Source organism: Ostrea edulis, chromosome 1 (genome assembly GCF_947568905.1).
Source record: "Ostrea edulis chromosome 1, xbOstEdul1.1, whole genome shotgun sequence".
Classification (NCBI taxonomy): Eukaryota; Metazoa; Mollusca; class Bivalvia; order Ostreida; family Ostreidae; genus Ostrea; species Ostrea edulis.
In genome coordinates, this window is record NC_079164.1 from 5,343,578 (window position 1) to 5,360,855 (window position 17,278).

The window sequence follows — 17,278 nt, forward strand, 5'->3', positions numbered from 1 at the left end:
GCCTTCGACTTTGACATAGCATTTATTTCATTTCTGACAAAATTAAATAGAAATATTTGGAATGCTAAAAGACCCCCAAGGCATTAATTGTTCAATTTCAGGCAACGAACTGTCAAATTTCTCTGCATATTTGTGTCCAATGCCGCAAAAGAAATCGTTAAAAGTATTGGCCATCTCTTTTGTATCTGTAACGGGTTGTCCGTCCATTTCTAAATGTGTTGGTTTAGCGGTTGTCGATGTCGTTGGTAAGAATTGTTTTAATTTTTTGACATATCTTTTGGTTTTGTATTGGCTTGATTTATTGCACTTTCCACAAATTCGCGTTTAGCATCGTTATTTTTGTTCACTACCCTGTTTCTTGCGGTCTTATATAATCTCCAGTCGGATTCGTCACTCGACTTTATTGCTCGGCAGTGTAATATATCCCTCTGTCACATTTCTGAAAGAATATCATCGTTTATCCACTTCTCAGAGTTACTGCGGATACGTCGTTCTTTTATCGGCATATACTTGTCGACAAATGTCATCAACATAGAATAGAAAGACAACCATATGCTATCGATGTCGGGTAATGATTTCAGCGAGTTCCAATCAACAGCATTGAGATCGTTAATAAAATCTCTTTCAATTAGTTTCTTTTGATCTCTATAATTTACATGAATATGGTAAAGTGGTGAAACAGCTTTAAATTTCTTTCGTATCGAATATACAAGGTGATGATCGCTCAGCCCGATATTTAGAAAACGTACCGAGAGTGTCCGAAATGTAGAATTTAAAATCGAGGCCAAACCGTTTGTTCCCATCTTTGCACAAAGCGTTCCGTTCTCGATATGGACCATTCCGTTCTAACTGAGAACTGTTTCGATCAAACCGTTCAGCGTTCGTTCCCTGAACGAAACCTTTCGTTCCCAAACCGTTCAGCGTTCGTTCACCGTTCCATTGGTGTTGTGGTACGCTTCAGAATCTGTATCACTGTGACCAGTGCTATTTGACATGTTTCATACCAATTGTTATGTCGTTCTTTACATACTGATTTTGATTACATAAAGATAAAGATGACGATATATGGATAACTGTGGTTTTCAACGGTTAACAGGGATGTTTATTCCTCCTAGATACCTGATGGTGTGTCTAGGGATCAGTATTTGCCCAACTCTTTGTTCTGTATTCTTTATAAAAACCATGATATTGATCACTGCTCGTCATTTTCATTTGTTCATAACCCATTTTCTGACATAGAGAAGTTGTTTAATGTGTTGATCAGATGGTGTAATCTCACATTTCTGATGACTATTAAGTAATGAATTTCAACTTGGCACCAAAGATATTGCTAAACTTAACATGATATAATGTTGGATATCAATGTATATTTCATTGGAGTAACATTTTTTCAATGCATAAAAGTAGTGATATTGTAATGTTTATCCGCTTGATGAAAAAATATCGACGAGGACGTAGTAGAGCCAAGGTCCTGAAAGCGACTTTTGGTCTCTTTTGTTGACAGACACTTAACAGTCACCAATATCATGAAAGGTGAAGATAACGAAAAGTTATCAATCTCGCAATTCCTATAAGCAATACAAAATAGATAGATGGGCAAACACGGACCCCTGGACACACCAGAGTTGGGATCAGGTGCCTAGGAGGAGTAAGCATCCCCTGCCAACCGGTCACACCGGCCATGAGCCCTATATCCTCATCTTTCAACAGTAGAACGAAAATAAATCGAAAGAAAGTTAGGATTGCTTTAACATTATGAATATATATGGATATATATTGGAAATCTACAATTTTATCGTATTTGCAATAAATTCAATGCATGAATTTGAAGCCCAAGAATGATTTATAAAATTAAAAGGCAGTGTTCTATATGTGGACAATTAAATTGGCGATAAGATCAAAACCCCGAAGGTAACAAGTCCAATTTTTTGAAAATACTTCAGAATGGATGTTATCTTCAATACTTGATAAGAGAAATTATATTTTTACCTCTATACTACATGTAGCCGTATTCATTTTAGAAAGGAACAACAGAAGAACAACATATGTAGAAATCTTTTCTGCTGTGCAAATCAGATATTGATCAACAAACATTTAAATTATCGAATTTCAACTTCGAATATAGTAACTTAACTTGATATGTTCCCCAAATTAACGATGATGATAATGTAATTCCGTTGTCGCTTCATTTTCAGAAAGAGAAAGAAGATTACTTTTTAAAAGTACTTCAAGATGTAACGGACACATTGCATGTGCATTTAAGTACTGACAAAGTGTTTGCAGTAGAAAAGGACTCTGACGAAAATATTGAAGAAATCAAATCAAGCATGTTAAAGATTGTCAAGAATCAAAACCATTGGGGAGAGTCCATTCCTACATCATGGGTTCATCTAGAGGCGTATTTAATGGAAATCAAAAAACAACAAATGGTTTTGCAAAAGAAAGACCTTTGGGAGACATTGGCATTTCAATCATCTCAACCAGACTTGCAATTGACAAGCAAAGAGGATATGACGACTGCACTGAGATTCTTTAATGATATTGGTGTTATCCTCTTTACCACTTCCTCAGAGTCCATTATTCTTGATGTACAGTGGTTTGTGGATGCGTTCAAGCACATCATAACAGATGAAAGTCACGCAAAGCATGACATAACAAAACATTTTACCGATTGGAGAAAGTTCAATGCAAATGGAATTTTGCCAAAGAATCTAGTGAAAGAAATATGGAGAGGATCGGAGTCACTCACTAGATACACGGAGGATTTAATTTTTCACTTGATCAGGCTTGGAATGATTGCTGAAATAGAAAAGGGAGAAAAATACTATGTCCCTTGTATGAACAAACAGAAGTATAACACGAAAGTCTTGAACAAGTGTGCTTGTTCTTACATTGTCTGCTTCACTTTTCAATATCTACCATTGGTGATTTACCATCGCTTAGTTGCTACATGCATGACAGAGGAAGGCTGGAGGATTTGGGATGGCAACGATCAGAAGGAGACCGCAAACACAAGTAAATGCGTGTTTCACACCGCTGCCATACTTCAAGGCAAAGACGATCTCAAGATCCTAATAGGGATAACAGAAAACAAACACAATTTGTATGATGAGAAACACGAGAATAGATATCCTTATTCTATAGAAATACAGGGATTTGTATTAGAAAATCAAACGATGCAACCACAGTTCGCAAGAAGCAAACTAAAACGAATCAGAGAACATTTAAAAGATTTAACTTCATGTTTTGGAGCAAATCGTGACAGGGCCTTCAAGATTGGATATAGGTGTTCAATCACCCCATTTTCTGACACTCCTGATTCCCACATCATTTTACTGTCTGAAAAAGAATGCACAACATGCAGGAAATCTGTAAATGTCGACGACATGCGATCCTTTTGGATGGTCTGTATATTTCTTTAATTTGCACTAATGGCATACAGTTTATTTTTGGATAAGTTAGGATTTCGAATATCCTTTCAAATGAGAGTTTTTCGATAATTTATAAGATTGTAACATCACTTTGATTATTAAACAGTTGATAATAATAGCTGTTTAACTCCTTAAGATATTAATGTAACCAAAAGGCTTACCATGAGAGTGTTATTTCAGTGATCGCTTATAACATAATGCAATTGGTATTTTATGTAGATTTTATCACCACGCATCGATTACACTTGATGTCTTATGTCATCAGAATATGATCGGTGTTTTACACGTCTTTATGAAATGACTATCAATTTCAAATAGATCACAAGTCTATTTTCAGTGATGCTTCTCGCGATATAACGTGATAATAAATTCCTCGCGAGATATACCAATAAATATATAACTGGGTTTTTTTTTCTACTTGAGTTTAACATCAAATTATACCAAACGAAAATGATCTCCATTTTTTATGATTTCTTGTATAACTTTGTTTTACAATACAACCTGTGTTTGGGTCAAATGCTGTCTGACGTGTTTCATGCCAATTGTTATGCCGTTCTTTACACAATGATTTTGACTACGGGTTACGCAGTTTATCTGATCAAGGTATATGGTTCACAGGTGATGTTACCGGTCGGAAGGGGGTGCTTACTCATTCCAGGTTTCTGATTCCACCTCTAGTATGTCCAGAGGTTCATGTTTACCCAACTCTTTATTCTATATTCCTAGTAGGATTTATGAAATTGAGCTCTCTTAGTTATCTTTCATTTTCAATGATTTTTCACTTTATGAAAGACAGTGGTAACACCGAGTTGTTAATTTGCTGTTAACATATAAACTCCGTTTACCTGATCAGGATATAGGGCTCACGGCGGGTGTGACCGGTCAACAGGGGATGCTTACTCCTCCTAGGCACCTGATCCCACCTCTGGTGTGTCCAGGGGTCCGTGTTTGCCCAACTATCTATTTTGTATTGCTTGTAGGAGTTATGAGATTGATCACTGTTCGTTATCTTCACCTTGCATGTAAACATACAGTAAAGCATTGGATACATGTCTGAAGCCAGTGTGGTAGACTGTTGTCCTATTTTTTTAATTATTTAAATAAAAATGATCTTAAATATTTGAAAAATAGAAATCCGACGGGGTGAATCTGTAATTTATGAGTTTAGAATTCTTTTTGTCTCACAGGATGACGCTAGATCCGAGAATGACATATTTCACATTGATGAAGAGAAACAAGAGAGAAAAAATAAAGATGAAGACAATGAAACTCAACTTAAAATACAACACGCTGACAACGTTAGCAGTAAGTGATTTGATAACTACCAGTCTTGCGTTACATGTATTTGATGAACATGATGTTTACATATTCCGTTGTCCACAGGGCTTTAGTAATTCGAATTCTTTTCTGTTTGCTTATTTTTTATTATGACGCCGTTGTTGTTTCCCCTTATGTCTTCTCTGCCTATTTTTTGTGGGTGTCCAAATCTAATTAAAATCAGATCCTAGGATACCCTCACAATCGCTATAATAGGATCTGATATAACCGCATTGGGGGTCATGTCCTCATGACGTTTTGTTTGGATGAGAACTATCAGGCAGTCATATTGCGTCATACAGACAATGATGGCTATTCAAGCGGTTCCCGGAAATTCGTAAACAAGTACAGTTAATTGCATTCCCACTAAGTTTATTCTACACTATAAAATTGTTGTTCTCACATAAGGAATTTTAAATTTTAGCAATAATGCCGAATCTATTTCGTTCATACAAACAACAAAACGTACGATATAAAATACACACAAATCAAATTAATTCTGAATTGCGATGTATGCATGAATAGGGGTGGGTATGATTTGAATAGTTTTCAAGATGATTTACTTATTTAACGCGAGGAATATAACGTTAGTCGACGTAAACGGTGCATTGTGACGTCACCTCTAGTTGCGATGTTTTTTTTTCAAACCAAACAATCACAGCCATTTTCCCTGAATTGTGAACACCGACGCGCTGATTGGCTAACATAGAGTTCACAAGAAAATGACCCCTAATCGGGTTATGTCAGATCTTCTTACGCAAAGTATACGGCGCGGACCTAAGAAGTTTGATTTTAATCAGATTTTGGGTGTCCGCGTGTGTGCATCTATGTGTACGAAAAGACAGTTCACTGACACAATGTAAACCTTATACGGTACCAATTTTGATGCACCAGATGCGCATTTCGACAAATAATGTCTCTTCAGTGATGCTTAACCGAAATGTTTGAAATCCGAAATAACTATGAAGTTTTAGAGCTAAATATAGCCCAAAAACAGCGTACCAAAATAAGTGGAGCCAAATTCGTCCAAGGATAAGAGCTATGCACGAGGGAGATAATCCTTAATTTTGAAATGAATTTCTAAATTTTATAACAGCAATTAAATATACATCCGTATTTTCAAGCTAGTAACGAAGTACTTAGATACTGGGCTGTAGAGACCCTCGGGGACTAACAGTCCACCAGCAGAGGCCTCGACCCAGGGGTCATAATGTAAAACTTATACGGTACCAGTTTTGATGCACCAGATGCGCATTTCGACAAATAATGTCTCTTCAGTGATGCTCAACCGAAATGTTTGGAATCCTAAACTACATAAAAACCCTTACAAACAAAGATACATTCCTGGATCCATTAAGTGCTCTACCAATCCTCTATATTTGTTCCTTACGACAATATTAACAGCTGTGAAGGAGAAACTTCAAACTTACCGTATATTCATATCTAGTGATCAATCATTCAAAAACTTACTTTGTTAAGCACCACTCTGATTCCACGAACAAGTACTCTGAAGTTGAAATAAAAAATATGCTAGATTTCCTTATTGACGATATCTTCCTCGTCTTTGGTGATCAGGTCTGTTGGAATTCCCATGGGCACGAATTGCGCTCCTTTGTTAGCTGACCTGTTTCTATATTTATATGAAGCAGAACTTATTCCAATACTTCTATGTAATATGAAAAAATCTTTCAATTTGGTCTTCAATTCGACATTTAGATATATCGACCTCGTTTTGTCTATCAACAATAATAACTTTCATTTATATATGTCGATTTGATATATCCCTGTAAGCTCGAAATAAAGGACACCACAGAGTCGCTCAGAGTCGCTTCATACTTAAATATTTTATTGAAAGTAGACATTAACGGCAAACTGACAACTCAACCGTATCACAAACGGGATGATTTCAACTTCTCCATCGTCAACTTCCCATACTTATGTAGAAATATTCCATTATCACCTGCATATGGTGTTTATATATCTCAACTGATTCGATATGCAAGAGCTTGTTCTGCGTATAGTCAGTTTTTAAATCGCGGTAAGCTACTAACAAACACGTTGATGGTACAGGGGTTTCAACAGTCTCGATTCTATAATCGTTATAACGATCTAGTTCGTCAATACAACCTCATTGGGTCAAATGCTGTCTGACGTGTTTCATTCTGATTGTTGTGTCGCCTGCGTTACACGCAGTGGCGACATATAGGGATCACTATCCGTCTTCTTGCGTCGTCCTGCGTCGTCGTCTGGTGTCGTCGTCACCAAAAATTTCTGTCACAGTTTTCTCAAGAACCACATGGGGCAACTCCCTGATATTTGGCACAGAGCATCAGTGTGGCCAACTGTATTGTGTAAGATATTTTCGAATATGTCCCTTATCAACTTCCTGTTTGCCGGGACTAAGAATTTTTTTACAGCAAAAAAATTTTTTGCTTAAGATTTTATTTTATGATTAACTGAAGGACAGTATTTTTATGTACAAAAGGACAGTATTTGTAATTCCCATACTGAAGGACAGTATATGTGATTTCAAAACAGCACTAATTATGATTTTTATTGAGAAACAGTAAATTGAATATATAAAAAGACAACAAGACTAAGCAGTACACCCAACAGATAATTACTTATGGTTATTACCATTGTATTGAAGAGTACAGTAACAGGTTGGTACATATTTTCAAACATATGTTTTCATTCAGCCTACAATTTAATAAATATCTTAATTTCAAACAGATTCTCCCACAAATTCCATTGCATAATAATGTCTCATCTTTCAATTTCAATTAAGTTATCGTTAAAGAATGTTTAGTAATTCTCAAAACCTTTAAAAGGAGTATTAAACTGACAAAAACCATTTGAATAATTTACTTTTTCAACATTATACGTGATATATTACATATAGAATGAACTATGCAGGCGACACATGTCTTCCGGGGAAGACTTAATACTGCGTTAAGCCGTTCTTGGCACACTGATTTTGACTGCGGATAATTCCGTTTACCTGATCAGAATATAGGGCTCACGGCGGGTGTGACCGGTCAACAGGGGATTCTTACTCCTCCTAGGCACCTGATCCCACCTCTGGTGTGTCCAGGTGTCCGTGTTTGCCCAACTATCTATTTTGTATTGCTTGTAGGAGTTATGAGATTGATCACTGTTCGTTATCTTCACCTTTCATGAAAAAAAAACCCAAAAAAGTGAATCTACACTATGTGAGGAAACTTCATGCGAAATTCAACTTTTCTGACCTAGTTACATTGTACTACTGTCAATGTTTTTTGTACAATAATATTCTTGTATAACTTGGAATTCATGCAATCACCCGATCTGCCGGGACACACAAATTTAGTAAATTTATGAGTATTTTATAATAAAATAGACCAAACAAAAATTGATAATCACCATCTTTTTTTTTATTAAAGTATCACTCGTATGGAAGAGGGAATAAAAAATAATTTTAGATTTAATTTAATGACCTGATTCAAACAAACTATTGTCAACATGTCTTGCGATAGCAAAAATGTCTTGTATGTCATTACTTGTCCTGTATGGAAAGAATTTTATATTGGGAAAAAAAGCAACCCGCTTCGAGCTCGCATGCGGGTCCATAAACAGCAAATCCACAATCCGGAATACAGGCAAATTCAACTTCGTGAACATTTAGATGTTTGTAGACAAAAATAATTCAATATATTTCCATTTTACAAGTTTACAGGTGAAAGTGATATTCAGAAACGTGAATAGGAAAAAACATTTCATTAATACAAGGTGAAGATAACGAACAGTGATCAATCTCATAACTCCTACAAGCAATACAAAATAGATAGTTGGGCAAACATGGACCCCTGGACACACCAGAGGTGGGATCAGGTGCCTAGGAGGAGTAAGCATCCCCTGTTGACCGGTCACACCCGCCGTGAGCCCCATATCCTGATCAGGTAAACGGAGTTATCCGCAGTCAAAATCAGTGTGCCAAGAACGGCTTAACAATCGGTATGAAACACGTCAGACAGCATTTGACCCAATGCGAGGTTGTATTGACGAACTAGATCGTTATAACGACCATAAAATTTGCGAAATGCTGACTTCAATCGAGACTGTTGAAATCCCTGTACCATCAACTTGTTTGTCAGTAGCTTACCTCGATTTAAAAACTGACTATACCCAGAACAAGCTCTTGCATATCGAATCAGTTGAGATATATAAACACCATATGCAGGTGATAATGAAATATTGCTACATAAATGTGGGAAGTTGACGATGGAGAAGCTGAAATCATCCCGTTTGTCATACAGCTGAGTTGTTAGTTTGCCGTTAATGTCTACTTTCAATAAAATATCTAAGTATGAAGCAGAAGTGTGTTCAAACTTGTATGTTCAAACCTAAACTCAATAAAATTCAGTTTAACGTTATCATATTTGTAAATGAAAATGTTTTCACGCATTACTTTATAATGACATCACCGTAAACACTATGTTTTAACGTTCAGTGTCTTATGACGTCTAAATTTGTTTTGCTTTACTATGACGTCACAATGAACAATACGTTTCAACATTCAGTATGTAATGACATCTAGATTTGTTTAATTTAAACGTTCCGCTGTTTGTGACTTAACGTCGCTATGTTACTAAATGTAAAGCTTCTGGAGATTTTAAATGAAAGAACTAAAGCTTTACTAAACGTATTCGTGTTTAATTTTTATGTTTTACCCACACACACACACACACACACACACACACACACACACACACACACACACATATATATATATATATATATATATATATATATATATATATATATATAAATAATGTATTTTGACAGTCGTACTTATGTAATTTATATCCAATGATGTTTATCAAATGCAGATTAATTCCTTCAGCCTATTAGTAAGCAAGTAAAATGTTATTATTCTTTTGTAGTTTTTGAATCAAACAACAAAACGAGAAATAGACGTGTAGAAAATGGCAACTTTCCTGCAGGTAAGTTTTCGTTTCTAAAATCATTTTTATACCCCCGAGATCGAAGATCAGGGGGCATATTGTTTTTATCCTGTCTGTCATTCTGTAATTCTGTCTGAAACTTTAACCTTGCTAATAACTTTTGAACAATAAGAGATAGAGTTTTGATATTTCACATGAGTATTCCTTATGACAAGACTTTTCCGTGGGTACCAACATTTTTGACCCCGTGACCTTGACGTTTGACTTACTTTTTGAAAACTTTAACCTTGCAAATACCTTTTGAACATTAAGTGATACAGCTTTGATATTTCACATGAGTATTCCTTGTGACAAGACCTTTCCGTGGGTACCAACATTTTTTACCCTGTGACCTTGACCTTGGAATTTGACCTACTTTTTGAAAACTTTAATCTTGCTAATAACTTTTGTACAGTAAGAGATATAGCTTTGATATTTCACATGATTATTCCTTGTTACAAGATCTTTCCGTTGGTATTGAACCTTTTGACCTTGAAATTTGACCTACTTTAATTTTTTTTGCATTGGTCATGACTTCTAAATGGTAAATATTAGAGTTTTCATATTGTACATGGGCATTTCTTTTGACAAGATCTTTCTACTGGTACCAAGATATTTGCCCTTGTGACCTTAGCCATCTTCAGAATTGACCGTTATCGGGGGCATTTGTGTTTCAGAAACACATCTTGTTGAGAATTCAAAGCCGTTTTCTTAAAATAACTGATTCATTGCGTAACATACCTAAATCGATATGGAGAGCTTGTTGTGCATACAGTCTGTTTCTAAACGGAAATAAGCTACTGACTAATAAGATGATATTACAGGAATGTCAACAGTTATTTCGTAGGTCTGCAGGGTCAATCGGGGATCCTTACTCCTCCTAAGCACCAGACCCCGCCTCTGATTTGTCATGAGGTCCGCTTTAGTCCTGCTCTTAATTTTGTATTCTTTTTAGGATTTCTGAGATTTATTAATGTTCGTTATCTTTCTCTATTCATTTTGTAGACTAAATGGTCGTTACAATTATGGTATTTGTAAATATAAGGTGAGGATAACCAACAGTGATCAATCTCATAACTCCTACAAGTAATGGAAAATAGATAGTTGATAATAGATACAAACAAATACAACTTGCCATAAGGACAAATTTTGTATGATGAGTTGTATAACAACGGTAAAGACGCACTTGACAATGCACTTCTCATCTTTGCGTATAAAGATATGCATTATAAGGCTCACGGTGTAATTGGTCAACAGGAGTTGTTTACTCCTCCTCTGTACTTGATCTCGCTTCTTGTTTTTACAATTGCTTGTGTTTATTCTGCTTTCAATGTTGCATTCTGTACGATTTATGACAGTTGGTTGTATAGTGTTGAGCGTCGCTGATTCCACGCACAAGTACTCTCAAGTTTTAATTAAAGATAGGCACAATTCGTGCCTATGACAAATCCAACAGACTGTTGGAAGACCTGCTCACCAAGGACCACGAAGTTATTGTCAATCAGGAACTCCAGCATATTTCATTTTTCAACTTCAGAGTACTTGTGCGTGGAATCAGAGCGGTGTTTAACAAAGTAATGTTTTGGATGACTGATCATTAGTCTATGCATACTTTGTGTGTAATAAAAATTAGAAAAAGATTCTTTTATGAATATATAACCAAGAATTGCATTTGAGGAACACAAAATGCAACGATATGACATGATTTTGTTGCACCAAACCCAGATATTAAATTTTCAACGAATATTAGACATTCTTTGCCAAAACACTTCTTTGGAGATGTATAAAGTTGTATGAAATTTTAACTTGCTATACACCTATGAAAGTTTAACTCGTTATGCACCTATGAAATTTCAACTCGCTATATACATATGAAATTTTAACTTGCTATATACCTATAAGATTTTAACTCGTTATATACCTATGAAATTTTAAATCGCTAAACAGCTATGCAATTTTAGCTCGCTATACACCTATGCATTTTAACTTGCTATAAGCCTGTCCGAAAACGTGAGTTATCTCTCTTTGTATTCTTACATTTAGTGTGAATATGGCAACTTCCGGGTAGTAACACAATTAGACTGCGCATATATTATAAGAGTTATATTAGTATGGGTGCTGTTCAAAATCGAAAACAATTGAAATCATTTGTACGAGAGAGTAAGAAAATGTTAATGGAAACAAAAAAGAATTTATTGATCGAGTAAGGTGTGATTTTTCGGGGGGGGGGTTGTTGTTGTTGTTCAAAAATTAAATTGGTAATCACGCAGACATTCATTTGTTTACATATGTCTCCAATAACGACTGACATAATTATGAACTTCTGATTCTCAAGAGATGATCGCAACTCATTAACTGAAAGCTCGGGTTTTTTCGAGGATCGACACGTGCAAAGATCTTGCATAACATGCCCCCCCCCTTTCCAAAAAAAAAATAAAAACCAATTGAATTAAGAAATCAACGCTCTCATTGTTTTATCAAGGCTAAAATTATTCCACCATTACCAATCGACTCTTTCAAATATAAACCAGATAGAAATGCTTGGGTAACTTTCTCTGGACGTGTTCATTCTGTGTGCAAATCATTTATACACTGCAGCATGAAGCTGGGCTTGTTAATATTAACTGATATGTTTAAAATGCAGTAAAATAGGTAGTTAAAAAATTCATTAATTTCGTTCAATATTGCTCGATTGAAATATTTTGCAGAGACCTGTGTGATCCGGGGGGGGGGGGGGGGGGGGAGGGGGTTGACATATTCTCAAATGTACTCTCTGGGGATAGGTAAGTTAAACCCCCAATAGAATGCTTTTGACGTCTCTGTATCTTCCGTCTTTTATTCGTTTTAGCTCCCTTCAAATGTACTTGATTATGTATAGGCACGTATCGTGTCAGAACAGAAATTGCAATGACAAATTTAGACCCCCCCCACCCCCCTTTCCGCCAAAAATCTACAAAATAATTTGTGTAAAACTCCAAATATTTTACCCAAAATGGCTGTATTTATAGGTACATACTCTTGCCAACTATAAATTCAGGGGGTTCAGTTATAGTTATTTTATTTTCAAAGCATTGCATACATGTGTAAATGTCAGTTTAAAGATGGTCTGTGACGATGAATTTCTTTATGGTTATACTGGTATTTGAAACTGTATAAAATTTGTGGGCAGACAGCTGGAAATCTGTCAGTGGCCTCTCACTTACAAGTACAGGGTGGGCTAAATTTTACTTGCCAATCGAAGGAGATGACATTTTCAGAATCCATAGGTGTCAGTCCGACATACCTAGACGTACATCGTGGCAGAACTTTTATCGATGAAATGTACTACATTGATATTGAACATTTTATTATAAATCTGACTGTATTAAAACACGGGCTAAAGACCCTGAGGAGATTTAGGCAGTATATGATACATGTATATACTAATTTCAGTCATAAAACACGTGAAATAAGAGGGGGGTATTTAGAATAATCTAACTGCGTCTCGGGACAGGCCCGCCGTAGGGAATTACATACTTTAACGATAGAACACTCTATCGGGGAGGGGGGTTTCCTCTATTTACAACATTAATTTTCTATTATTTCTGCATGCAAAGTTGTTTATTTTTATGTGTATGAAGGAAACCTACGCATTGTGATTTTTTTAACGTAAACATATTCGTTGGCTTGATTGCTGTAAAATTATACAACAATATCTTTGCGGCCTTCTACACTGTTGACGCTTCTCGAATATACTATGGAAATTTTAAACTACTGTTACGCAAGCGCACTACGTTCCGGATCAAGGAAAGATACATGTAACTCATGTTTTCGGATTGGCCTATACACCTATAAAAATTTAACTCGCTATACACCTGTACAAATTTAACTCGCTATACACCTATGAATGGTTGGGTTTAGTTCCTATGGTATGTTTTATATTTTCTTCTATAGTGACATTAAACCTCTTCGTCTAATAATCATTCTACTGAAATGAAAGTTGAAATATCAATCTTATTTCCCCCCCAGATTCTCATGACAATAACGACAGTGTCCATGATGAAGGTAACCTTGTGTATTTGAATAATTATGCAACAAAGTATTATATGACGTCACATTCATGATCAATACAAAAACAGCTATCAATACAGTGTCATTAGTCAATATTTGAGATCTGTGGACAATGATAATTGACCGACTTTCAGTACGATATATGCATATATACGTCAACAGAAGCATGAAATTAGAGAAACCGGACGAAGTTAAATTTATAATCAAGAGCACAGTTAAAACCCCATCCATCCTAACCTTTGCAGGAATCGAAAAATTTAAAAATTTAACTCGCTATACACCTGTACAAATTTAACTCACTATGCACCTATGAATGGTTGGGATTAGTTCCTATGGTATGTTTCATATTTTGTTCTATAGTGACATTAAACCTCTTCGTCTAATAATCATTCTATTGAAATGAAAGTTGAAACATCGATCTTATTTTTTTTCCAGATTCTCATGAACCTGACAATAACGACAGTGTCCATAATGAAGGTAACCTTGTGTATTTGAATAATTATGCAACAAAGTATTCTGCGTCGTCTTATTCATGATCAATACAAAAACAGCTATCAATACAGTGTCATTAGTCTATATTTGAGATCTGTGGACAATGATAATTGACCAACTTTCAGTACGATATATACATATATATATATACGTCAGCAGAAACATGAAATGAAAGAAACCGGACGAAGTTATATTTATAATCAAGAGCACAGTTAAAACCCCATCCATCCTAACCTTTTCAGGAATCGGACAAACAACTTGCGCGTAACTTATCTATCACATTTCCAATTTGCAGTATCAACCAATTTCGAAATTCTACAGAAAAAATAACTCAAATCATGATCTTTGATCTTTAATCCCCTAGTGATTATTTTACAGATGAAAAAATCCCACTGTACCTTCTATTCCGAAATTTACTCCCGTATGGCAAATTCAAGTCACTGAAATTGATATTGCCTCCACGTGCCTTATTTGGTTTACGTCTTATTTGAGGGGAATTCACTCATGGGGATAGTCATCAACGTTTTGTGACTTGCTACACATTTTACAAATGCTGTCTAACGTGTTTCATAGCAATTGTTAGATCGTTCTTGGCAGACTGATTTTGACTACGGATAACTCCGTTTACCGATATAGGGTTCACGGCGGGTGAGACCGCTCTACACGGGATGCTTAATAATAATAATAATTGGTTTTATATAGCGCCTTTTCCAGCGTATGCTGCTCAAAGCGCTTTACAATAATCATTGTACTTTATTACCCCCGGCAGACCTTATATCATTCTAGAACTTTCTCAGCCTCCGAGGAAGCATACAGTGGAAGCTGCCATTACAAGCGCCAGAGCACTAACATTCTAACAATATATTTCACTGTCTATAGCCAGGTACCCCTTTTACACTTGGGTGGAGTGAGGAAATTCATGTAAAGTGCCTTTCCCCAAGGACACAACGTCAGCCCTGCCGCGGCCAGGACTCGAACCCACGACCTTTCGGTCGAGAGTCTGACGGCCTAACCACTAGGTCTCTGACGCCACCTCATCGGCACCTGATCACAGGGGTCTGTGTTTGCCAAACTCTCTATTTTGTATTGCTTATAGGAGTTTTGAGATTGATCGCTGTTCGTTATCTTCACCTTTCATATGCATAGCACTTTCAGCCACTGTTCGTTATCTTCACCTTTCATATGCATAACACTTTCAGCAGAGGGGTCCTTTATCATTTGCACACCAAATGCGAAACTGAGAATGGTGCACCACCAAGTATATGTATTTAATTCAGATTTTATTTTGTTGAATTCGAAAGTAACACTTGTATCGAATGACGATAACGCATGCAAAGACTTTGTTAACTGTGTTTTGTCAAGATCAAGCAGTGGCGTAGCTTCCATTGAGTCAACCGAGGCAGCTGCCTCGGTAAAAAAAAACCCCACCTTTTACGTTGTTAAAATGTAGATAGCTTCTGGGGGGCGCAGCCCCCCAGACCCCCTGCCTCGGTCATATTCGAACCCAAGCTACGCCTATGTCAAGGATTTAAAATGTATACCGTAGGATATGTATGTAAAACACTGCTTATTTACAGGTATCATCAATTCTTGTTGACAGAAGAAAGTGCACTGTAAACATTTCGATCAGATTTAATTGTTATTCACAAATCTAAAACGGTTGATGACAACTGAGATTACTTTGATTTACCTGAGCAGCAATGTATTTGATCATCGCCTGAATCCGCACGTCTCTCAACTGATTCGTTATGCGAGAACTTGTTCTCCATAAGATAATATTTAAAATATATATATACAGGTTACTGGCAAAGAAGTTAATGTTAAAGTCAGCAAATGCAATATGTCATCTGGTGAAATACTATTTGATATGTGAAAGGCTAAGATAACGAACAGTGATCAATCTCATAACTCCCATAAGCAATATGAAATAGAGAGTTGGGCAAACACGGATCCCTGGATATACCAGGTCGTCCTTTATATACCGTACTCATTTTGACAACATATTACTCCGTTTACCCGATCATGATAGAGGGCTGACGGCGGATGTAGCCGGTCAACAGGAAATTTCCATGGACATAAATTGTGTACCTTTAGTAGCCGACATAGTTTTATATTGTTATGAGTCACAATTTCTACTTGAGAAGAAAACAAAAAACAACTATTTTTGCTGTAGCCTTCAGCTCAACATTACGTATTTCTTTCGAAATAAGACACGAAATAATCTTACTTGGCTGTTTCATATTTGATGATTGTGAAAGGTGAAGATAACGAACAATGACCAATCTCATAATTCAACATATATGGTTATGGCAAATTAACAACTCAACTTCATGACAAACGATATGATTTCACGTACTCCATTGTCAGCGTTTCATATTTACGGAGCAATATTCCATGATTACGGGGAAACGGTGTGTACGATTCGATTCACGATAAAGAAGTTCTTGTTACAGGTGTTTCAGGAGTCTTCTCTGAAGTCAGAACTTCGAAAATCCTGTGGGTGTTATGATAATCTTATTTGCAATTTCAAATACTGTCTGACGTGCTTCTTATCAATTGTTAGACCGGTCGTTGCATACTAATTTTGACTATGGATTACTCTGTTTATCTAATCAAGATAGAGAGCTAACAACGGGTGTGACCGGTCAACAGGGGATGCTTACTCCTCCTTGGCACCTGATCCCACCACCTCTGGTGTGTCCTGGGGTCCATGTTTGCACAGCCCTTAAATATGTATTATTTATGCGATTCATGAGTTGATCCATTGTTCGTTATGATATTTTTTTCTTGCATAAAATGAATGATAATTCTAAAGCAGTTTCATGTCCACAGGATTTGATTAAGTGGCCGACCTACTTCATGGTTATTTAAAATTTTGAAATATTTTTCACGGTTAACAGAAACATGCATAGCATCTAACAATTAGTGCATGATAACATGATAAGAATGTACATGAAAAGACAAAAAATAATTTTAAAAGCATTTACATACAATAAAAATATTTGG

The 17,278-nt window shown here is 36.1% G+C and overlaps 1 protein-coding gene across 10 annotated transcripts in view; it reads left to right on the top strand.

Annotated features, from left to right (window-relative positions):
• Positions 1-17,278, top strand: part of LOC125664362 (serine/threonine-protein phosphatase 6 regulatory ankyrin repeat subunit C-like) — an 83,076-nt gene that overhangs the window by 61,311 nt on the left and 4,487 nt on the right. For 8 of the 10 annotated variants that reach the window (XM_056151870.1, XM_056151894.1, XM_056151892.1 and 5 more), the window contains 4 exons: positions 2,196-3,404; positions 4,619-4,736; positions 9,671-9,730; positions 14,216-14,257. In XM_056151870.1, the coding sequence (XP_056007845.1) occupies positions 2,196-3,404; positions 4,619-4,736; positions 9,671-9,730; positions 14,216-14,257 (1,429 nt within the window). The remainder of the gene's footprint in view (positions 1-2,195; positions 3,405-4,618; positions 4,737-9,670; positions 9,731-14,215; positions 14,258-17,278) is intronic. The other 2 variants (XM_056151904.1, XM_056151880.1) reach the window with 2 other exon arrangements.